This window comes from Scylla paramamosain, chromosome 24 (assembly GCF_035594125.1).
Source record: "Scylla paramamosain isolate STU-SP2022 chromosome 24, ASM3559412v1, whole genome shotgun sequence".
Taxonomy (NCBI): domain Eukaryota; kingdom Metazoa; phylum Arthropoda; class Malacostraca; order Decapoda; family Portunidae; genus Scylla; species Scylla paramamosain.
Window position 1 is genome coordinate 16,913,401 of NC_087174.1, and position 25,179 is coordinate 16,938,579.

At 42.6% G+C, this 25,179-nt stretch overlaps 1 protein-coding gene and 1 long non-coding RNA gene across 2 annotated transcripts in view; one reads left to right on the top strand and one right to left on the bottom strand.

Annotated features, from left to right (window-relative positions):
• Positions 1-25,179, top strand: part of LOC135112900 (ionotropic receptor 21a-like) — a 78,203-nt gene that overhangs the window by 48,984 nt on the left and 4,040 nt on the right. The window contains exon 5 of the mRNA XM_064027849.1: positions 2,794-2,908. Coding sequence (XP_063883919.1) covers positions 2,794-2,908 — 115 coding nt within the window. The remainder of the gene's footprint in view (positions 1-2,793; positions 2,909-25,179) is intronic.
• LOC135112951 (uncharacterized) lies at positions 3,163-23,267 on the bottom strand. The gene is made up of 3 exons (XR_010274635.1): positions 23,159-23,267; positions 21,780-21,934; positions 3,163-3,427 (listed from the first exon to the last, which is right to left on the bottom strand). It is a non-coding gene; the product is annotated as an uncharacterized LOC135112951 (long non-coding RNA).

Here is a 25,179-nt window from a genome sequence, read left to right on the forward strand (position 1 = left end):
TCATTTGTTCTAATAAGGCCTACAAGAGTAATTTCCTGCTCATAAGTGATCGGTGTTCCTTAGGTGAGGCAGTGTGGGGATGGGATGAGTCATTGTTAACCTGTATCATTCTGCCACTCTGTCCTAAAAGTATAATTATATAGTTTGACTTTTGATAGTTTGATAGTTTTGATAGCTTGATAGTTTAATTGTTTGACTGAAGTTCTTTTCACGAATCAGGTAACAAATTCCATTGTCTTCATTATTCACGTGCATTCATCTCGCATGGAATCATGAGTGACTCCCAGGATCCAGAGAAAGATAGGGTTTGATCACGCGCAGATCCAAATCGGTAAGTGCTGGGCGCATTACTCCGAAAAGCAGTTTCAAATCGGTCCCAGGAAGGTTAGCTTCGCCCATTGGAATGACGTCACGCATCCCGCTCTCGTCTTTCCCTCCTACACACATACACACACACACACACACAAAAAAAAAAAACACTATTACAGTTCACAGCCAGTTCAACTGTATCCTTCCTACGTATTTTTTTCTTTTTTTCCAGCATAACAAATCGGAACTTTTTTTTTTACCCTTTGCTTTCTTACTGTTTTGCTTTGGTATATTTCCTTCCTTGACTATTATTTATTTATTTTTTTTCTTACTGAACGTCGTGGGCGGCTTGAACCGGCAGCTGACTCTGTGTTGATACTTACCCTGCCACAGCGTAATACGGACTGGCCGCGCAATAGACCTCGGACCAAGGAACATATAAGTAATGTAGAATCCTTGCCCCGGACCCTCGCCACACGTACTTTGTGACGTCACGACATGCGCAGTCCATTTGAATTTTGGTGGCCCCATGATCAGACCCTATCTTTCTCTGGATCTTGAGTGACTTTACACGAGCCTCTATGGTGCATGGTAGTATTTTGCAAATTTTCTAGGTATTTTCAAATTTCTAGGTATAAAATGTTAATTGTCCTCCAAATCACATATGAAATTTTTAAAACCTTGAAAAAAAAAAATTTCGGGATAAAAGGCATCTCGGTGGGAATCGATCCCGCATTATCTGGTCAGTCTGATTTTGATTATAAAAGGAAGGACATTGTTTGTAAACGGCCGTGCTTGTATATAATTATGTTTGTAAATAAAAGGAAATCAATATATAGGACAGTTTTAGTTAGTTTTAGTTAGGTTAGTCAGTTAGGAGTTTTGTTTCGGTAAATTGTTTATTCCTCAGGAAGACAACAGTAGGATAATTAGTGTGACTTCCCTCATCAGAAATGCAATAACATGGTGGCAACCTTTCTTTCTTCGTCAGAAAGAGAGAAACACCTTGGTATTCTGACCTTCTCTCTCATTTATTATTATTTTTTTTTTTTCCATCTGCTCGTTTGTTTTCTAACTGGTTTCCTTCAAAGTGTTCCTGCGAAGTGTATAGCTGCTTTGTAATCAATGAAAACATGAGGCAAAAAAAAATGTAATGGACTCTGTACAAATTAGAGAAGACAGAAGAATCCCGTAGATACACGGGATATATATATATATATATATATATATATATATATATATATATATATATATATATATATATATATATATATATATATATATATATATATATATATATATATATATATATATAAGATTGCACAATGAACGTATTGTAACGCCTTCACAATTCTCGAAATAATAGATGTCGCCTTAATAGACTACACATCAGAAGAATGTGTGAGGTTATAGGGCACGTAAAAATGCATGTAGAAATACGGGACGTGATAAAAAAAAAAAAAAAAGACCGCATAATGTATTAGAAAAGTAAATGTCATACACACATTAACACAGTTGCATATAAGATAGTATAAAGTTAGGTTACTCAGGAATGAAGAACGCGAACTGTTATTTCGTGAATAATAGGTTATATTTCTTCAACCCAGACATGATATACAGAATCCACAAGAAAAATTAAGTACAATAATACGCATGCAAGACCACATAAACAGTAGCCATAAACAATGATTATTCACGTAGAAAGCAATACTTTTTTTTTTTTATCTCTGCCGGAATCTCGTAAAGTTTGGAAGAACAGTAAGAAACCATGGAAATAACAGATTAATATAGCAAGGCATGCAACGTTTCGGTTCGGTGGTAAGACACTGAAGGCGGTCAATAATAGGATAATTGATGATGTGAAGAACTTTTGACTTCAACCTGTTTAGTAAATTTGAATGAATTAATAATCCTCATATGGAGCCAAATAAGGGCGAATAAGTCTTTTGCCTAGAGTAAGCAACTCAGAGGAAGAAAAATAATGGCGAAGGCACCACAGAAAACCTCACGAAAGTTGTTTTTAAGAAGAGATGAGATGGAAAATTTACAGTGATTTTTCTTTTAGGAAAGGTTAACCCAAGAGAGAAAAATAGCTGAATATCATTGAAGAAGAGGGGATAGTTGTCAGGAATTAAGACATCAAACAACGCAAGGTTTGCGCATCTTGTTCAGAAATTTTAGGAAAATCAGGCATTAAACATTTTCTCGCCAAAAGAGCTTAAAAAAAAGAATAAATAAATAAATAAATAAATAAATATTACGAGCCGCCGTTGTATACGGAACTATACATTCATAATTGGTTTACTAAGATCAATTATTAATATAGCAATATTTTGTTTATACCATGTTATATAATGCTAAATCTTGTAGTACATAAAATGAATACGATAATTCATATACATACACAATTAAATATAAATCTACAACCTCTGTAGTGTATATCTGACCACTTTCTATAACCAGATTTATATGTGTATGCAACAGAATTGGACTCGGCATGCCTCTGTTCTCCATCTACACTGCTCGGTTCAATGACGTGGTGGCGAAGGTGGTGGAGGCTGGTCTCGTCTCTCAGTGGTTCAAAGACTTGCTTTCCACAGTAAGATTCATTGTTATGTAAATATAATATATATATATATATATATATATATATATATATATATATATATATATATATATATATATATATATATATATATATATATATATATATAACATATATTGATGTGCAGTAATAAAAAAAAATAATAAAATAAAATAAAACATATCCTTTTGAAAGGCAAAAGACAAACAGCTCAAAATTTCATTCATTATAATTATATGTCATTATATAATCGTATTCAATTTCTTTTGGTACTTTTATTTTAGTATTTTCCGGTTGTCTGAACAGTAGATTTTGTGATGCATTTGGCACACATTATTGAGACACTATGAACATTCGGCCCTACATTTGCTGGCAGTTTTCTATGAGCACAATCTGCACCTCTTTTTGGTAGATGGTGTAGGGGGATGGTACTGGTGGCTCTTCCATCTCGAAACGTGATGATAGCTCAGGTAGCATGTTTTGCTCTGCTTCGTTTGTGTGGCCTCGTCATGTGGTCATGATGTGTGGCTTTTTCTATAGAAAAAATATTAATAAATAAAGTAAGAGGGTCACTAGCCAAGGGCAACAAAATTTTAGAATAAAAAGATCCACTAAATGCCAGTTCTCATAGAGATGTCAGATAGGATGGTAGAAAATAAATAAATAAATAAATAATTAAATAAATAAAAGCATAAGTGTCTTGAAACCTCCCTTTTGAAAGAATTCTAGTCATAGGAAGGAGGAAATACAGAAACAGGCAAGGAATTCCAAAGTTTACAAGAAAAAGGGATGAATGATTGAGAATACTTGTTAACTCTTGCAATAGAGAGGTGGACAGAGTAGGGATAAAAAAAAAAAGAAGAGTCTTATGCAGCGAGACACGAGAGGAGAGGAGGTATGCAATTAATTCAGTGGTTCTTAACCTTGTTGGAGGTACTGAACCCCGCAAGTTTCATAAGTACATTCACCGAGCCCTTCGAAGTTGGAAAAATAAAATAGTACACAAAATGAACCATGGACACACACCTCCGAAGAACCCTTGAGGCTGACTTTCCGAGCCACTGGGTTTCGATCGAACCCAGGTTAAGAACCACTGAGTTAACTAGATCAGTAGTACGGTTAGCGCGAAAAATAGCGGTAGTGGATAGCAAGAGATGCAACATTACGGTGATAAAAAAGAAGCTGAAGACAACCAGTTGCTAGAGAAGAGCTTGGCTTGCCAACTGTTTGAGAAAAACAGCGCCAAAAAAAAAAAAAAAAAAAAAAACTCCTTGGATCATCCATGGGTCTACGCAAAACCAGCGTAACCAGTCCAGGGTTAATAAGACACTCCACTAAAAAGTGTCGCACTGTAAGGGGAACTAAGCAGTCATCACAAAGTGGTTGTGTTTCCTTGGGCATGAGGTAACCATGAGTGAGACATGTGACCCGTCTGGAGACGGGCAAGTGCAGTCTCTGAGTGGCACTCTTACGCGTGAACATACACCCACGGACAATATTTATTTATTTTTTTTATGTAGAAGGGATACTGGCCAAGGGCAACAAAAATCCAATAAAAAAAAATGCTCACTGAAATGCCAGTCCCATAAAAGGGTCAAAGCAGTAGTCAAAAATTGATGAATAAGTGTTTTGAAACCTCCCTCTTGAAGGAATTCAAGTCATAGGAAGGTGGAAATACAGAAGCAGGCAGGGAGTTCCAGAGTTTACCAGAGAAAGGGATGAATGATTGAGAATACTGGTTAACTCTTCCGTTAGAGAGGTAGACAAATTAGGGGTGAGAGAGAGAAGAAAGTCTTGTGCAGCGAGTCCGCGGGAGGAGGGGAGGCAAGCAGTTAGCAAGAATAGCGGTAGAAGACAGCTAGAGATGCAACATTGCGGCGGTAAGAGAGAGGCTGAAGACAGTTAGAGGAGAGGAGTTGATGAGACGAAAAACTTTTGATTCCACCCTGTCTAGAAGAGCAGTATGAGTGGAACCCTCCCAGACATGTGAAGAATACTCCATAAATGGACGGATAAGGCCTTTGTACAGAGTTAGCAGCTGGGGGGGGATGAGAAAAACTGGCGGAGACGTCTCAGAACACCTAACTTCAAAGAAGATGTTTTAGCTAGAGATGAGATGTGAAGTTTCCAGTTCAGATTATAAGTAAAGGGCAGACCAAGGATGTTCAGTATAGAAGAGGGGGACAGTTGAGTGTCAATGAAGAAGAGGGGATAGTTGCCTGGAAGGTTGTGTCGAGTTGATAGATGGAGGAATTGAGCTTTTGAGGTATTGAACAATACCAAGTTTGCTCTGCCCTAGTCAGAACTTTTAGGAAGATCAGAAGTCAAGCGTTCTGTGGCTTCCCTGTGTGAGATGTTGGACGTCTATGAAAAGACGTGGAAAAGTGCAGGGTGGTATCATCAGCATAGGAGTGGATAGGACAAGAAGTTTGGTTTAGAAGATCATTAATGAATAATAAGAAGAGAGTGGGTAACAGGACAGAACCCTGAGGAACACCACTGTTAATAGAAGAACAGTGACCGTCTACCACAGCAGAAATAGAATGGTCTGAAAGGAAACTTGAGATGAAGGTACAGAGAGAATGATTGAAGCCGTAGGAGGGTATTTTGGAAAACAAAGCCTTATGCCAGACTCTATCAAAAGCTTTTGATATGTCCAAGGCAACAGCAAAAGTTTCACCAAAATCTCTAAAAGAAGATGACCAAGACTCAGTAAGGAAAGCCAGAAGATCACCAGTAGAGCGGCCTTGACGGAACCCATACTGGCGAGCAGGTTGTGAAGTGATAGATGTTTAAGAATCTTCCTGTTGAGGATAGATTGAAAAACTTTAGATAGGCAGGAAATTAAAGCAATAGGACGGTGGTTTGTGGGATTAGAACAGTCACCCTTTTTAGGAACAGGCTGAATGTAGGCAAACTTCCAGCAAGAAGGAAAGGTAGATGTTGACAGACAGAGCTGAAAGAGTTAGACTAGGCAAGGTGCAAACACGGAGGCGCAGTTTCTGAAAACAATAGGAGGTACCCCATCAGGTCCATAAGCCTTTCGAGGGTTTAGACCAGTAAGGGCATGGAAAACATCATTGCGAAGAATTTTAATATGTGGCATGAAGTAGTCAGAGGGTGGAGGAGAGGGAGGAATAAGGTAGAGTTTTTAGCAAGAGTCTGAGCGAAGAGTTCAGCTTTAGAAATAGATGTGATAGCAGTGGTGCCATCTGGTTGAAATAAAGGAGGGAAAGAAGAAGAAACAAAGTTATTGGAGATATTTTTGGCTAGATGCCAGAAGTCTGACCTCACACAGGCAGGACGTATGACCTTTGGCGCTCTCGGGCAGCCAGCTTCTTGGCCTTCCCCGCCCCTAGTGATAGCGACCTCAGTATTTTTCTGTTTTCAACTTTTAGCTTTTAGTTTTAGGCTCGCCTAAAACTAAATTGTTGTACTTGTGAACACATTTAGCGAGTGCGTGTTGACACATAAAGAATAATGTGTGCTCCAGTGCAAACGTACGAACGCAACTACCTCCTGCGTCGCAGGCGAGGATCAGGTTACCCGCCGCCGAACGTGATAAAGTGCCTTAAGACCCTGAAACTATTTCGGAACCGCGGGTCGAGGGGAGGGAAACATGTGCGTCCCATCAAGATTGTGACCTCCAGTGCCAGAGTAGACCACAGTGTGGGGAAGAAGGAATACAGGTACATTGAAGTACCTCGTATGTGGTACAGTCTCCCCTCCCTCCTCTTATTCAATGCGACATCTCTGGCCAACAAGATGGACGAGTTAATTGTGACGGTGAGTTCTACTTGTGCAGACACAGTAGCGGTTACTGAGGCGTGGCAGATTGTTCCTGAGGTGTGCACAATGCAGGACTACCAGCTCTACCATCACCTCAGGTCAGGACGCAGGGGGGGGGGGAGTGGCCGTTTTCTGCCGCTCTACCCTCAGCCCCTCACACCTCCCTGTCGATATTCCGGCCGGTGTAGAGGCCCGTGAAAGTCACGCCCCCCTCCCATCCCAGCAACACGGCCTCCATCATCGTGTGCCTCGTGTACCACCCCCCACGAGCCACCACAGCACAGTTACTCACCGCTCATATCATCAACACTGCTGATGCCCTGAGGGTGAGGTATCCTGCCGCCAAACTGGTCATCTGTGGGAACTTTAACAGATTAGATATCAACGATATCCTACACCAGCTACACCTCACCCAGGTCGTGGACTTCCCCACCCACCAGCAAGCCATCCTCTACTTTATACTGACAGACCTGGGCCAGCAGTACTCGCCCCCCAAGCCGCTGCCTCCCATGGGACGGAGAACCCACCTCTCCATACTGTGGACACCCACACCCACCACCTCGAGCCCCCGGTCAGCTGTCACCAGGACCCACTGCCCCATGCCTGACTCAGCCATGAGGGAGTTTGGGCAGTGGGTGACACAACACCCGTGGACCGAGGTGATGGATGCGGAGGACGTCCACTTAAAATAGCAAAATTACGTCGCCACAACCACAGAAGCCTTCCACCGCTACTTCCCAGCCAAGAGCGTCACAACACACAACGTCTGATGCTCCCTGGATGAAGCCCCGCATTAAAAGACTCATGCGTCAGCGGACCTGGGCGTTCCACTCCTGCCCGGTCCTATACGGGAAATTAAGAAGCAGAGTGATCAGGGAGATTAAAGCTGCAAAGGCAAACTATTACCCAGACAAGATACACCACCTCAAGCTGACCAACAACAGACAGTGGTACGCTAAGATCAAAGCTTTGTGTGGCCTACAAAAGCACACTTCATCTCTTCCTTGCATCTCACACCTTCCTGCTAATATCGCGGCTCAGGAGATGAACGATCACTTTGCTGCTATCTGTCAAACCTTTCCTCCCCTCCACACCACTCTGCTTCCTGCCTATCTTCCGGTTCCCTCTCATCCCCCCAGTGTCCAGGCGGTGGATGTTTTTAAGAGAGTACTTAAATTCAAACCAAGATCCACCACACCCACTGACCTCCCTACAAAAATTTACAAGGAATTTGCTGTAGAGCTAGCAACACCGCTATGCTCCATAATAAACGCTTCACTCTCCCAACACTCTTGCCCTGAGAACTGGAAGACATCTTACGTCACCCCCATCCCCAAAACTTCCAGTCCACAGTCACTCAATGACCTCAGGCCAGTCTCTATCACCCCCATCCCTAGTGTTATTTGTGAAGATTTTGTATATGACTGGGCCTACACCAAGATTTGTAATACCGTGGATATCAGACAATTTGGAAATATTAAAGCCACCTCCACCTCCCATTACCTGACCAGCTTCCTTGAATTCACCCACAGCCACCTCCCCAAACCAGCTATCCTCCCCAAACTCATGTACGCCTCCCCAGCGTGGTCCTCCTTCCTCACACACACTCAACAGCTACAGTTAGAGAGTGTGCAAAAAAGGGCGTGCAGGGTCATCCTTGGCCCTGCATACACCACCTATGAAGAAGCCCTGAACACCCTGAGCCTGTCCAGACTACCCACCAGATACCGAGAGGCTCTGGAGAAGTTTGGAAGGGGACTTCTGCATCATCTACGTCTCAGAGACGGGTCTCTGACACGGAAGCAGTAGTCATTCCAAGGGAAATCAGCAAAATACCTCCTCAGGTCCCCCCAACTAGCAGAGGTAAAAACACCAGAGGCACCTTCGCTTAGGGGGATCCTGAGGAGGGATTGGAGCGATAGGACAAGATACAGATATGAGATTGTGATCGGAGGAGCCCAATGGAGAAGAAAGGGTGGCAGCATAAGCAGAAGGATTAGAGGTCAGGAAAAGGTCAAGAATGTTGGGCGTATCTCCAAAACGGTCAGGAATACGAGTAGGGTGTTGCACCAGTTACTCTAGGTCATAGAGGATAGCAAAGTTGAAGGCTAGTTCACCAGGATGGTCAGTGAAGAGAGAGGAAAGCCAAAAATGGTGGTGAACATTGAAGTCTCCAAGAATGTAAATTTCTGCAAAAGGGAAGAGGGTCAGAATGTGCTCCACTTTGGAAGTTAAGTAGTCAAAGAATTTCTTATAGTCAGAGGAGTTAGGTGAAAGGTATACACCACAGATAAATTTAGTATGAGAGTGACTCTGTAGTCGTAGCCAGATGGTGGAAAACTCGGAAGATTCAAGAGCGTGGGCATGAGAGCGGGTTAAGTCATTGCGCACATAAACGCAACATCCAGCTTTAGATCGAAATTGAGCATAGAGAAAGTAGGAGGGAACAGAAAAGGGGCTACTGTCAGTTGCCTCAGACACCTGACTTTGAGAGTTTGAGTGAGGAAAAGAAGATGAGGTTTAGAAGAGGAGAGGTAGTGTTCTACAGATTGAAAATTAGATCTTAGACCGCGAATGTTGCAGAAGTTAATGAAGAAAAATGTTGAGGGGGTGTCAAGACACTTAGGGTTGTCGACAGAAAGGTAGTCTGACCTGGGGACATTTGTGGTCCCCCTCTCCAGATGGGGACTCCGAGGCTTGTGTGGGAGTCGCCATGATGATTTTGAATTTTTTGAGCGAAGGCTGTGTGTGTTGTTAGGTGCTTGTAGTTTTGTGTGGAGGAAGAGAGTTGTCTTTAGAGGACAGGCTGTGACTGCCCACTTATGTTGTGAGACACAAAGGGAAACGTTCAGTGAGGTCACAGCTGGGTTTAATGATAAGTTCACAGCACCCCCTGAACAGTGCTTTAGACCTCACTGGGAGTAATTATCGTTTCGGCAGGTGTAACAGAAGTTATCTCCACCAGCTTAGTGACGGCAACCAAAGTCTCCCACTTGCACTGCCAACTGGCAAGAGCTGCCACCTTTATACTAGATGCTGCGTTTATGTGCGCAATGACTTAACCTGCTCTCGTGCCCACACTCTTGAATCTTCCGAGTTTTCCACCATCTGGCTACGACTACAGAGTCATTCTCATACTAAATTTATCTGTGCTGTATACCTCTCTCCTAACTCCTCTGACTATAAGAAATTCTTTGACTACTTAACTTCCAAAGTGGAGCACATTCTGACCCTCTTCCCTTTTGCAGAGATCTCCATTCTTGGAGACCTCAATGTTCACCACCAGCTTTGGCTTTCCTCTCCCTTCACTGACCATCCTGGTGAACTAGCCTACAACTTTGCTATCCTCCACGACCTAGAGCAATTGGTGCAACACCCTACTCGTATTCCTGACCGTCTTGGAGATACGTCCAACATTCTTGAACTTTTCCTGACCTCTAATCCTTCAGCTTATGATGTCACCCTTTCTTCTCCGTTGGGCTCCTCCGATCACAATCTCATATCTTTATCTTGTCCTATCACTCCAATCCCTCCTCAGGATCCCCCTAAGCGAAGGTGCCTCTGGCGGTTTGCCTCTGCTAGTTGGGGGGACCTGAGGAGGTATTTTGCTGATTTTCCTTGGAATGACTACTGCTTCCGTGTCAGAGACCCGTCTTTGTGTGCTGAGCGCATAACAGAGGTGATAGTGTCTGGCATGGAGGCGTACATTCCTCACTCTTTTTCTCGTCCTAAACCTTCTAAACCTTGGTTTAACACAGCTTGTTCTCGTGCTATACATGATAGAGAGGTGGCCCACAAAAGGTTCTTAAGCCTTCCATCACCAGAATCTCATGTACTTTATATTTCTGCCCGGAACCATGCCAAGTCTGTTCTCCAACTAGCCAAAAATTCCTTCATTAACAGAAAATGTCAAAACCTTTCAAGATCTAACTCCCCTCGTGATTTCTGGCATCTAGCCAAAAATATCTCCAATAACTTTGCTTCTTCTTCTTTCCCTCCTCTACTTCAACCAGATGGCACCACTGCTATCACATCTATTTCTAAAGCTGAACTCTTTGCTCAAACCTTTGCTAAAAACTCTACCTTGGACGATTCTGGGCTTGTTCCTCCCTCTCCTCCACCCTCTGACTACTTCATGCCACCTATTAAAATTCTTTGCAATGATGTTTTCCATGCACTCGCTGGCCTAAATCCTTGGAAGGCTTATGGACCTGATGGGGTCCCTCCTATTGTTCTCCAAAACTGTGCCTCCGTGCTTGCACCTTGCCTAGTCAAACTCTTTCAGCTTTGTCTGTCAACATCTACCTTTCCTTCTTGCTGGAAGTTTGCCTACATTCAACGTGTTCCTAAAAAGGGTGACTGCTCTAATCCCTCAAACTACCGTCCTATTGCTTTAATTTCCTGCTTATCTAAAGTTTTTTAATCTATTCTCAACAGGAAGATTCTTAAACATCTATCACTTCACAACCTTCTATCTGATCGCCAGTATGGGTTCCGTCAAGGCCGCTCTACTGGTGATCTTCTGGCTTTCCTTACTGAGTCTTGGTCATCCTCTTTTAGAGACTTTGGTGAAACTGTTGCTGTTGCCTTGGACATATCAAAAGCCTTTGATAGAGTCTGGCACATAGCTTTGATTTCCAAACTACCCTCGTACGGTTTCTATCCTTCTCTCTGTAACTTCATCTCAAGCTTCCTTTCTGACCCTCTATTGCTGCTGTGGTAGATGGTCACTGTTCTTCTCCTAAATCTATTAACAGTGGTGTTCCTCAGGGCTCTGTCCTGTCACCCACTCTCTTCTTATTATTCATTAATGATCTTCTAAACCAAACTTCTTGTCCTATCTACTCCTATGCTGATGATACCACCCTGCACTTTTCAACGTCTTTTCATAGACGTCCAACCCTTCAGGAGGTAAACATATCACGCAGGGAAGCCACAGAACGCCTGACTTCTGATCTTTCTAAAATTTCTGATTGGGGCAGAGCAAACTTGGTATTGTTCAATGCCTCAAAAACTTAATTCCTTCATTTATCAACTCGACACAACCTTCCAGACAACTATCCCCTCTTCTTCAATGACACTCAACTGTCCCCCTCTTCTACACTGAACATCCTCGGTCTGTCCTTTACTTATAATCTGAACTGGAAACTTCACATCTCATCTCTAGCTAAAACAGCTTCTATGAAGTTAGGTGTTCTGAGATGTCTCCGCCAGTTTTTCTCACCCCCCCAGCTGCTAACTCTGTACAAGGGCCTTATCCGTCCATGTATGGAGTATGCTTCACATATCTGGGGGGGTTCCACTAATACTGCTCTTCTAGACAGGGTGGAATCAAAAGCTTTTCGTCTCATGAACTCCTCTCCTCTAACTGATTGTCTTCAGCCCCTCTCTCACCGCTGCAATGTTGCATATCTAGCTGTCTTCTACCGCTATTTTCATGCCAACTGCTCTTCAGATCTTGCTAACTGCATGCCTTCTTTCCTTCCGCGGCCTCGCTGCACAAGACTTTCTTCTTTCTCTCACCCCTATTCTGTCCACCTCTCTAACGCAAGAGTTAACCAGTATTCTCAATCATTCATCCCTTTCTCTGGTAAACTCTGGAACTCCCTGCCTGCTTCTGTATTTCCACCTTCCTATGACTTGAATTCCTTCAAGAGGGAGGTTTCAAGACACTTATCCACCAATTTTTGACCACTGCTTTGACCCTTTTATGGGACTGGCATTTCAGTGGGCATTTTTTTTATTAGATTTTTGTTGCCCATGGCCAGTATCCTTCCTACATAAAAAAAAAAAAAAATATGGTGTGGATTTCGCCTCGGTCGGAGAGGAGGAGAGGAGCTTCCCTTTTCCAACTTTATTCGGTCGTGGAGGCTTATCCAGTCCTGCGTCGTTTATGGAAACAGAGACCAGATATTGAGTATATCGTATGTCTCTTAAACTTCGTAAGAGGTCGGAGGTAGGCCCTGCTCCTGTTTCTTCATCTAGTGTTCTTTTGTTGGAAGCACAAATTCAGCCAGAAACTTACCATAAACATGACAGCTTCAACCCTTGGAGAACAATATTTGCAGCTTCTGCCACTCCATGTGACAACTGGATGTGAGACAGTCTCTTATCCCTTTGGCAAGGGTAAGGTTACTGCATTCACTTTGATGAAACAGAACAATGTGGATCTCAGTTGCATTGGTGAAGCAACTACATCAGTAGATGAACTTCTCAGCACTGGCCGTCACCTGTTCTGTCTTCTGTAAGGGGTGGACTCAACTACAACCATGGCAGAATTGAGGCTCAGATTGTTCACTACAAAGAGAGAAAAATGTTCAAATCTCAATCTCCTTCCACCAACAGATGAGGCCCTCTGCTATCACATGAAATGTGCCCATTTGGAAGCTATGCTTTGGAAAGGTGCTGATCAGAATCAATCACCACAAGTTGATGTAGAATTGTATGGCTGGAACATGAAAGATGGTATATCTCATCCCACGACAGTCAAAAGACCAGCAGCTATTCGAGAATTGATGAAAGTCATTACATGTGGCTGTGGAACCAATATTCCATGTGGCCGTAAACAGTGCAGCAGCAAAAGTGCCAGTCTGTGTTGTACTTCATTCTGCAAGTGTCAAGCAGGTGAAAAAAGCAGAAATGAACATACAGTGAGAGTGAGTGATACAGAAGGAATGGAAGAGGAGGTGGGTGCTCAGTATGAAAGTGAAAATGAAGAATGTAATGATGACTAAAGATATCTGTCATTCTCATCAGTTAATCTACAGTTGAACAGTATACATTAGACACTGGTGGATCCTTGGTTAATTGGCAGTATTAAATTTACACCTTCCAAAACTGTTGTGGTACTTGCAAGCCTAAGGTCATCAACATAAATATGCTCTATAATTTAGTGTGTAAATTATATGTGAACTGCTGCAGCCATATGATCAACTGCTGTAGTATAAAAATAATCCTTATAGCATTCTCACAGACTGACAAAAGAGCTCCTCCGATTACAATCGTCATCTAATTAATGTTATTGGGATACAGGACTCTAGTAAAACACTGTGTTATTATAGTTCCAGTTCATCATGTTTATCAGTGTCGGCCATTTTGAATTTTCTTTTCATTAATTCACAAATCTAAAGTTGCCATAGCTGAAACATGTTTATAACTAACTAACTAACTAACTAAATATATATATATATATATATATATATATATATATATATATATATATATATATATATATATATATATATATATATATATATATATATATATATATATATATATAATGCTAGAAGACTTGCTGTGTCTGTTATCACATGAAAGGGGGATGTTTATCTCATTCTCTGATGATGGTGTAATGATGGTATCAACCATGTTGAATATCGCATAATAAAAAAAAAATAAAATAAAAATGCCCAAGGCTGCGAGAGCGTCATCATTTAGATTTTTGATATGTACACCTAAATGGACTAGAATCAACCAAAAAAAACATAGTATATACCCAAGGTCAAGGTTCAGCCCCTGTTCATCTGGACTATTTCGCAGAAATTTCTTGAAGACTTCAGTGTTCACCACCAGCTTTGACTTTCCTCTCCCTTTCTTCTTATTGACTATTCTCCATGACTTAGAACACCTTACTCGTATTCCTGACCGTCCTGGAGTTACACCCAACATTCTTTACTTTTTTTTTTCCCCTCTAATCCTACTCTTCTCTTTTCCGTTCGGCTTCTCCGATTACAACCTCATATATTCATTCTTTTATCCTGTCCTCAGGATCCCGGAAAGCGGATGTGCCTCTGGCGTTTCACATCTGCTAATTTTTTGGGGGATTTGAGGAGGTTTTATTTTGATTTTCCTATGAATGACTACGGTTCCTGTGTCGGAGAATCGTCTCTTTGTGCTGAACGCATAACAGAGATGATGGTGTTTGGCATGGAGGTGTACATTCCTCAGTCTTTTTCTCGCCCTAAACCTTCCGAATATTGGTTTAAATCGCCCCGTTCTAGTGCTATACATGATTGAGAGGAGCCCCACAAACGGTACTTAAACTGAATTTCAAGCCCTTAATATTTATGCTTGGGATCATGCCAGAACTATTCTCCAACTAGCCAAAAACTCCTTCATCAATACAAAATGTAAAAATCTAAATCTAAGTACAATCGTCCTATATCTCTAATAATACTTCTTCATCTTTTCCTTCTTAATTATTTTCAACCTGATGGCACCACTGCCATCTAATCTATCTCTAAAGCTGAACTCTTCACTCAAACCTTTGCTAAAAAAAAATTACCTTGAAGGATTCAAGGTTAGATTAGGTAAGGTTAGGTTAGATTAGCTTGGATTAGGTTAGGTTCCTTCCTTCCCTCCACCTAATAATAATAATAATAATAATAATAATAATAATAATAATAATAATAATAATAATAATAAACACTTTATTATTTAGGCAGTTAACAAACTGAAAATGTACATAGGGGGTGGGGAAATACTTAACATTAATCCTAAAGGTAAGTCTAAACTAGAATGGATTATTGATTGATGGCTCACACCATGGTGGGAATCACACTGAGTCTGTACCGGTCCGTGCGCGGCGCCTTTAGGGGCGTTATCTTGTTGTGGTGTCTGGTGGCACGGACCAAGCGAGGCGCGTCAGGCGGCAGCACGTTTCTGAGACGTGGATAATGCAGTAGTCCCCTTCCAAACTTCTTCAGAGCCTCTCGGTGCCTGGTGGATAGTCTGGACAGACTCAGGGTGGTCAGGGCTTCTTCATAGGTGGTGTATGCAGGGCCAAGGATGACCCTGCACGACCTTTTCTGCACACTCTCTAGCTGTAGCTGTTAAGTGTGTGTGAGGGAGGAGGACCACGCTGGGGAGGCGTAAATGAGTTTGGGGAGGATGAAGGTGAGGTACACCCCCCTTAACTCATCTGTCGGCGTCCCCAGCGACCTGAGTCTGCGCAGCATGTACAGCCTGTAGGTAGCTGATCTTACGGTGCTGGCGACATGCTGCTTCCAGGTCAGCTGGTCGTCCACCGTGACTCCGAGAAGCTTGGCACATCGGACCACCTGGAGGGGGTGAGGGCCCACTGTGAGCTGGGGAGGGGGCACTGGTACAGAGGAGGTACAGAAATGCATCACCACAGTTTTGCTGTGGTTGATGGTCATCCTGCTCTCCTCCGTCCACGTCTGCAGTCGCTCCAGAATTGCTTGCAGTGGCGAGTAGTCCGGGTTCTTGGTGGAAACTGGGACGCCCACGGTGCAGTCGTCCACATACTTCCAGCGATGGGGGGTGTCAGTCAGGGCGTCGTTAAGGAGGAGGAGGAAGCATAGAGGACCCATCTTGGTCCCCTCGGGTACCCCACATGTCAGCTGTTGGAAATTAGAGACAGAGCCCTGATAGCGAACGGCCTGACGCCTCCCTGTGAGGAAGTCGGGTAGCCACGCTATCAGGTTAGGAGAGAGACCCAGACTTACTGCCTTGCTGATGACAACAGTGTGATCAACAAGATCAAAGGCTTTTTTGAAGTCTACAAAAGCAACAGCTAGAGACGTGTTTCGCTTGTCCAGGTGGCTGTTGATGAATTCAAGGAAGCTGGTCAGGTAATGGGAGGTGGAGGTGGCTTTAATATTTCCAAATTGTCTGATATCCACGGTATTACAAATTTTGGTGTAGGTCCAGTCATATACAAAATCTTCACAAATAAGGCTAGGGATGAGGGTGATAGAGACTGGCCTGAGGTCATTGAGTGACTGTGGACTGGAAGTTTTGGGGATGGGGGTGACGTAAGATGTCTTCCAGTCCGCGGGGCAAGAGTGTTGGGAGAGTGAGGCGTTTATTATGGAGCATAGCGGTGTTGCTAGCTCTACAGCAAATTCCTTGTAAATTTTTATAGGAGGGTCAGTGGGTGTGGTGGATCTTGGTTTGAATTTGAGTATTCTCTTAAAAACATCCATCGCCTGGACACTGGGGGGATGGGAGGGAGCGGGAAGATAGGCAGGAAGCGGAGTGGTGTGGAGGGGAGGAAAGGTTTGACAGATAGCAGCAAAGTGATCGTTCATCTCCTGGGCCGCGAGATTAGCAGGAAGGTGTGAGGTGCAAGGAAGAGATGAAGTGTGCTTTTGTAGGCCACACAAAGCTTTGGTCTTAGCGTACCACTGTCTGTTGTTGGTCAGCTTGAGGTGGTGTATCTTGTCTGGGTAATAGCTTGCCTTTGCAGCCTTAATCTCCCTGATCACTCTGTTTCTTAGTTTCCTGTATAGGACCGGGCAGGAGTGGAACGGCCAGGTCCGCTGACACATGAGTCTTTTAATGTGGGGCGTCATCCAGGGGGCATCAGAAGGGCGCGCTGTGACGCTCTTGGCTGGGAAGTAGCGGTGGAAGGCTTCTGTGGTGGTGGCGACGTAATTTTGCCATTTTAAGTGGACGTCCTCCACATCCATCATCTCGGTCCACGGGTGTTGTGTCACCCACTGCCCAAACTCCCTCATGGCTGAGTCAGGCATGGGGCGGTGGGTCCTGGTGACAGCTGACTGGGGGCTCGAGGTGGTGGGTGTGGGTGTCCACAGTATGGAGAGGTGGGTGCTCCGTCCCATGGGAGGCAGCGGCTTGGGGGGCGAGTACTGCTGGCCCAGGTCTGTCAGTATAAGGTCGAGGATGGCTTGCTGGTGGGTGGGGAAGTCCACGACCTGGGTGAGGTGTAGCTGGTGTAGGATATCGTTGATATCTAATCTGTTAAAGTCCCCACAGATGACCAGTTTGGTGGCAGGATACCTCACCCTCAGGGCGTCAGCAGTGTCGATGATGTGAGCGGTGAGTAACTGTGCTGTGGCGGCTCGTGGGGGGTGGTACACGACGCACGCGATGATGGAGGCCGTGTTGCTGGGATGGGAGGGGGGCGTAACTCTCACCCACAGGGCCTCCACACCGGCAGGAATATCGACAGGGAGGTGTGAGGGGCTGAGGGCAGAGCAGCAGAAAACGGCCACTCCCCCCCCCCTGCGTCCTGACTTGAGGTGATGGTAGAGCTGGTAGTCCTGCATCGTGCACACCTCAGGAACAATCTGCCACGCCTCAGTAACCGCCACAATGTCCGCACAAGTAGATCTCACCGTCACAGTCAACTCGTCCATCTTGTTGGCCAGAGACATCGCATTAAATAAGAGGAGGGAGGGAAGACTATACCACACACGTGGCACTTCAAAGTGTTTGTATTCACTCTTCTCCACCCTGCGGTCTTCTCTGGCACTGGAGGTCACTACCTTGATGGGACGCACCACAGTTTTGCCTCCTCTCGATTCTCGGTTCCGAAATAGTTTCAAGGTCTTAAGGCATTGTATCACGTTGGACGGCGGGTAACCGGGTACTCGCCTACGACGCAGGAGGTAGTTGCGTTCGTACGTTTGCACTGAAACACACATTATTCTTTATGTATCGACACGCACTGGCTAAAAGTGCTCACAAAAACAACAATCCCACCAGGTCGAGCCTAAAACTAAAAGCTAAAAGTTGAAAACAGAAAAAAACTGAGGTCACTATCACTAGGGGACGGGGAAGGCCAACAAGCTGGCCGAGGCTGCTCGAGAGCGCCTAAGGTCACACGTCTTGCCCGTGTGAGGTCAAGACGGTAATGCTACACATTAAGATCCCTCACATTGATGTTTTTCAGGTCCTCCATGGTCTAAACCTTAAGAATGCTTATTGACCTGATAGAGTTCCTCGTGTTGTTCTCTGAAACTGTGCCTCTGTACTTTTTTTTTTATGTAAGATAGTCATTGGCCAAGGGAAACAAAACCTGAGGAAGAACAGTATCCTACTTATTCGTCAGTACCAAAAGAGACGTCAAGAGAATCATCAAAAATTGAAAAAAGTGCCTTGAAATCTCCCTCTGGAAATAACTATTCAGCTCATAGGAAAAAGGAAATAAGGAAAGAGGCAGGGACATCCAGAATTTACCAGAGAAAGGGATGAATGATTGAGAATACTGGTTAACTTTTGTATTAAAGAGGTGGACAGAAAAGGGATGAGAGAAAGAAGAAAGCAACGAAGACGCGGAAAGGAGGAGAGGTGTGGAGTTGGCAAGATCAAAAAAGCAGTTAGCATGAAAAATAGTAGTAGAAGACAGCAAGAGATGTAATATTGCGGCAATGAGAAAGAGGCTGAAGACAGTCAGTTAGAGGAGAGGAATTGATAAGACGAAAAGCTTTTGATTCCACTTAAAAAAAACGGTATAAGTAGAACCCTCCAACACATGTGTAACATAATCCATGCATGGGCGGATAAGGCCCTTATACAGAGTTAGCAGCTTGGGGGGTGGGGAGAACGGCAGGAGATGACTCAGAACACCCAGTGAGGAATGTACGTCTCTATGCCAGACACTATCACTTCTGTTATACGCTCGGCACACAGAGACGTGTTTCTGACATGGAAGCAGTAGTCATTCCAAGGAAAATCAGCATAATGCCTCCTCGGCTCCCTCCAATTAGCAGAGGCAAAACGACAGAGGCACCTCCGCTTTGGGGGATCCTGAGAAGGAATTGGAGCGATAGGACAAGATACAGGTGTGAGATTGATCGAAGGAGCTCAAGGGAGAAGATAGAGTGACAGTATAAGTAGAAGGATTAGAGGTTAGGAAAAGGGCAAGAATGTTGGGCGTATCTCCAAGATGGTCAGGAATACAAGTAGGATGTTGCACCACTAGGTCGTGGGGGATAGCAAAGTTAAAGGCTAGTTCACCAGGATGGTCAGTGAAGGGAGAGGAAAGCCAAAGCTGGTGATGAATATTGAAGTCTCCAAGAATGGAGATCTCTGCAAAAAGAAAGAGAGTCAGAACGTGTTCCACTTTGGAAGTTAAATAGTCAAAGAATTTCTTACAGTCAGAGGAGTTTTGTATACAACACATATATAGGTGTAGGAGTCGCCATGATCATTTTGAAATTTGAGTGAAGTGTGTGTGTGTAATTAGGTGCACGTACTTTTGTGCGAAATAAGAGAGTAGCCTTTAGAGGGCAGGCTGTGACTGCTTCTTTGTGCTGTGAAACACAAAGGGAAACGTTCGGTGAGGTTACAACTGGTTTTGATGAGAGGTTCATAGCACTCCCTGATCCAGTGCTTAAGACCTCATTGGGAGTAATTATTGTTTTGGCAGGTGTCTACTGCCTCCTCCATGCTTAGTCAAACTTTTCCAGCTCTATCTATCAATATCTACCATTTTTGCTGGAAGTTTGTCTATATTCAGTGAATTCGTAAAAGGTGTCACCACTCTAATCCCTCGACCTACCGTCCTATTGCCTTGATTTCAGCCCTCGCTAAAATTTCTTTTAATCTCTCCTCAATAGGAAAATTCTTAAAATTCTATCACTTAAAAAGCTTTTATCTGATCGTCAGTGTGGCTTCCGTTGTGGTCGCTCTACCGGTGACCTCCATTTTGGGACTAGCACCTCGGTAGGCCTTTTTTTTTTTTTTTTTCTTAATGTGTTCTTTTTTTATTTGTTGTTTTTGTCCAGGATTTATGTGTGTGTGTGTGTTTGTGTGTGTGTGTGTGTGTGTGTGTATATATATATATATATATATATATATATATATATATATATATATATATATATATATATATATATATATATATATATATATATATATATATATATATATATTCTCTCTCTCTCTCTCTCTCTCTCTCTCTCTCTCTCTCTCTCTCTCTCTCTCTCTCTTACAGACGATGTTGAAGGCATGGACAACTTCAGCAGTATTGAGTTTTTGCTGTGTTTTCTCTATATGTCTAATCAATTATCTTTCTTGAGCAGTAAAAGCCCCGAGGAGCTGTCCAAAAGTTGAATAGTTTGTCGCAACGTTCCTTTCCTCTCCAGAGAACATCTTCAGGTGGAATGGTGTGAGTGTAAGTAATGCGGCTATAAGTCGCATAAAACTACTACTGTAAGAAAACACTTAGAAGAACACACAACCATCATCGACTACAAAAGAGACCCCCGCCGCCTGCTCTTCCTGGAATCATTATACATAGCATAAGAAAAAACAGTCATGAATGTACAAACACAAGACATACAGATACTGCCAACTCAAAAAAGAAGACCAACGCGACATGCCACCACAGCCAACACCCCGCCCAGAACGTAGAACCAGCCTACCAGGCTGCCTCCTGTAGCATACCAGGCGACGCGTCGAGCCAACCCAAGTGGAGAGGCTGCCTCTCCACTTGATCCATTCACGGGATACTTATAGCCGCACTCCTCACACTCACACCTCGTCATTACACTTGCACACTCATTATACTTGCTCACTCAGAGACTGGCAGCCTCAGTGACAACAAGGTCTCTCCGGTATCTATACAGGCAACAGACCGCCTCTTGGGCTGGTCTGCCTCGCTGCCAGATGTGCACCTGCCGACTCCTGAGCACCTTCCGGCTTTGTGAGGAGACACTGGCACCTTCGTGGCTGTGCTCCTGACTGGCAACGGTTGTGCTAGTGCATTTACCACACCTGTGTACCAGGGTCCTCCCACTTGGTTGAGGACCCGCCCTTGTGTGGCTCTTTTTACTACTACTTATACCTTCCTTTCTGGCCTTAGAGTTCCCTGTTTAAAGTGGTACGAAGCCGAACCCCGCAGACGTAAGCGCGGGGTAAGCCTAGTCACAAGGGGGCCCCTTAGTAGGAGTGGTTATAGGAAGCCGCAGGCTGGGGCAAACTCTAACAGGGTACACAAAGATCCCCTTTAGGGGCATGTACCCCTGCTCCCTTCGGCGACTTTTAGGAGCGCTACAGGGTTAGCTGTAGATAGGCTTCTTCCCTTAGCTGTGTTCTCTGCCTTAGTGCTGTCTCGCTTGCAAGGTTTATTTTGTTTTGCTACCTGTGTTCTTACCACTCACCACCTCTAGATAACTACCTACCCATCAACTACTTACCCAACTATCTACCAGCCTACCCAACTACCTACCTACACCCACTACACAAATGCTACCATGGCCAGGGTAAGGATCAAGCATCCAAACCCTAGCAATAACACAAAAATAACCTTACTCAGAACCCTATCTGAACACCTCATATACGCTACAAAGATAATCCCAACACCAGAATCATACGTGGTACTTACCGTTCAGATGACGAGGTTAATAAAATTTTCCAGCCACAATGCTCTGCAGCTCTCAAAGATCAAGGTTTCGAGCCTATGTTACCACCTGAACTGTGAGCGAAGAGAACCATCATCCTCTTCAATGTAGATGACTAAATTTTTTTCACACACTGAACCTGAAATAAAAGAAGAACTACTAGAGGAAAACGTATGGATAATTGGAGGCACTGAAAGCATCTTCAAGATCCGAAGAGCAAAAATTATGAAAATCTGCCAAAAAGAAACCGCCACAGCACACATGGAAAAAATTGTACCTCAGACACAAAAAAAAAAAATAAATAAATAAATAAAAAATGCCTTAACTGTTCAGGACCACACAGAACTCTGGCGTATAAATGTCCCAAAAGAAAAGACATCAAAGACAACAAAAGGAAAGAGAAGAATAATACAGGGAACTACAGTCAGGCAGTAAAATCCAACCAGAGCAACAATACTTTACCCCAAGTTTCTGACTGGTTTAAGAAAGAAACAGCGACGACCATACTAACCAGTATTATAAAACCAGTATTATTACTAACCAGTATTATTATCTATTCACACATCAACAACCTAGCCAATTCTGGGACTTATAACACTGAACTAAACAAAGTATTCAAATTAAACGATATTCCACCAATAATCATGCCTGACAACCCCCGTCCAAAAGAAATCATAAACTTGGAAGCGTCAGCACCAGCAAGTGCCAATCTAGACAAACAACAAGAAACTGAGGATAGTGACGTGGAAGAACAGATGAAAGAAATAGATGTCGAAGAGGAGAATGAACAGGAAGAAATTCCACCAGTAAAAACAAGTGGGAAAGCAATAGGTCTACAAATAATAACAAAAAAGAGCATGGGATGGCCTAAAGAGACGTTGTACCACAGACAAATTCTAAAAGAGATAGAGGAAGGAAAATACAAATACACATTCACATCATCAGCTTATAAAGAAGAGATCTACAAACTACTAAAAAAAATAATTATCTAGACCTGAACGAAGTTTGGGTAACTGAAGATGATTCCAGATTCAGTAAAATACGGAACGGGTTGTACCAAGAAAGAACACCACCAACCAAACGAAAGCAACAGAAAAGACAAAACTTCCTCTAACTACAAAACAATACTACACTATTACCACCCCCCTCCATTTACACTATACACACAAACACACACACACAAACATCCATCATGGACAACACAGATAACATTCTAATACTTCAACACAACGTCAGACACTGGAGTACAATCAAAACAACACACACCAACATATATAGAGAAGCAAACCCAGACATTATCCTGTTAAATAGTCAAGGCCTGAAAAACACTGCAAACATAAAAATACACACTTACACAACATACCTTATAAATTCCAGTGACGAGCCACACGACGGCTCAACAATTCTAGTTAAACAGCATCTGAAACATAAAGTAAAAGATAAATACGACATAGATATAATACTAATAACCGTTGAAACTAGTACAGGGCCTCTAAATATAGCCACCACCTACTTACCCCCGAGAAGATCATTCTTGCCAATCACAGACTTCCACAGCATAGCTTCAGAAACATATCCAACATACTCGTATATTATAGGGAATCTAAGTGACCACCACCCAACAACAGACAAACGAAGTAGCAATAGTGTTGGCAAAGCATTGAAAATGGTCATCGACCATAACGAACTAATACACTTAGATCCAGACTTTCCAACATTCATATCACACAACACAACATCAACACCAGATATTATACTCTCAAACCACGAAACATACCACAATATCAAAATAACGCAGGGAGCCACAACACCATCTGACCTCTTACCAATACTCATAAACAACACATCACATCCTATACGAACACCAACACCACCTACACACTTAAGAAAGCAAACTGGGAGGAATTCCACAAATACGCAATATACAGAACAAGTAATATCAACACAGATCCACACATGGTACAACACACACTAGACACATCAATACAACACTGGATAGATGCAATAACAACATCTACGAAACAATATACCAGTTTCAAAACACAAAACAATAGTCAAACCCATTTACAATCAAAAAGTTAAAGAACTGCAATGGTGGGTAAAAAAAAGCTAATAGACAACAGTTTAAAACATAGTTGGACATACACAACATTCATAGCTTAATAAGGGGATGTAAAGAACAGAATAAAAAAAAAAATTGGGAAAACAAGGGCGAGGGACTTTGGCAAAATATAAAAACATTAAAAGGCAGCCAAACTAACACAAAGCCATATCTAATACAAGACAAAAAAAAAAAAAAAAAAAAATACAGAGTAGAACAAATAACAAAAATTTAGAGATATATGGAGCAATGTTTTTAGAATAAGCCCCACAGAAAATATGCTGTATGATAAAGATGCAGAACTGCTAGTTGATAATTACATCAACAATAACAAAGCTCAAATACTACCCAATCAACAAGGCAACTCTGACAATCTAAGTAACGATACCTATTTCGCAGCACACATCATATCATGAGAAATAAAGCAGACAATATAACAACTAAAAAACAACACACCTGGTGAAACAAAAATAAATAAAACCGCATTACTAAATCTACTAGACAACGTACTCGAAATCTTCACCAAATTACTAAATATCACTCTCCATGGGCTATTTTCCACAACCATTCAAGCACGCTAAAATCATACTCATCCCCAAACCGAACAAACCAACCGCTGACGCAATTAACTACCGACCAATATTACTTCTAGAAGTACCTGGAAATTTTTTCGAGAAAATAATCAGTGAACGAACAATAACATTCCTTGAATCTAATGAAATCTTACCAAACTCCCAGCATGGATTTAGAACAACAAGATCCACAGACACGACAATAGCAACAATAGTAGAAACAATCTCAAAAGCTTTATCAGACAAAAAACAATGTAGCATTGTATGTATGTATGTTTATATATATATATATATATATATATATATATATATATATATATATATATATATATATATATATATATATATATATATATATATATATATATATAATGCAATTTTAGCCTTGACAGACCATTGTAAATTCGAACAACTAAACTAAATTTAACCAACTAAAAGGGCAAGGGGGTTTGCCCACTAACTTTTAATCCTTCCACTATACTTCATATTTCATCCAACCTATACTTCCCCACTTTATCTTCTTTCATCCCAATTGTCTATCTTCTTCATCATCTTCATCATCACACCATTCTGCCTGAAGATGTTCCCTGAAGAGGAACGAAACGTTGCGACAAATTATTCAATTTTTGGACAGCTCCTCAGGGCTCTTACTGACCAAGAAAGAGAATTGATTAGACATATAGAGAAAACACAGCAAAAACTCAACAATGC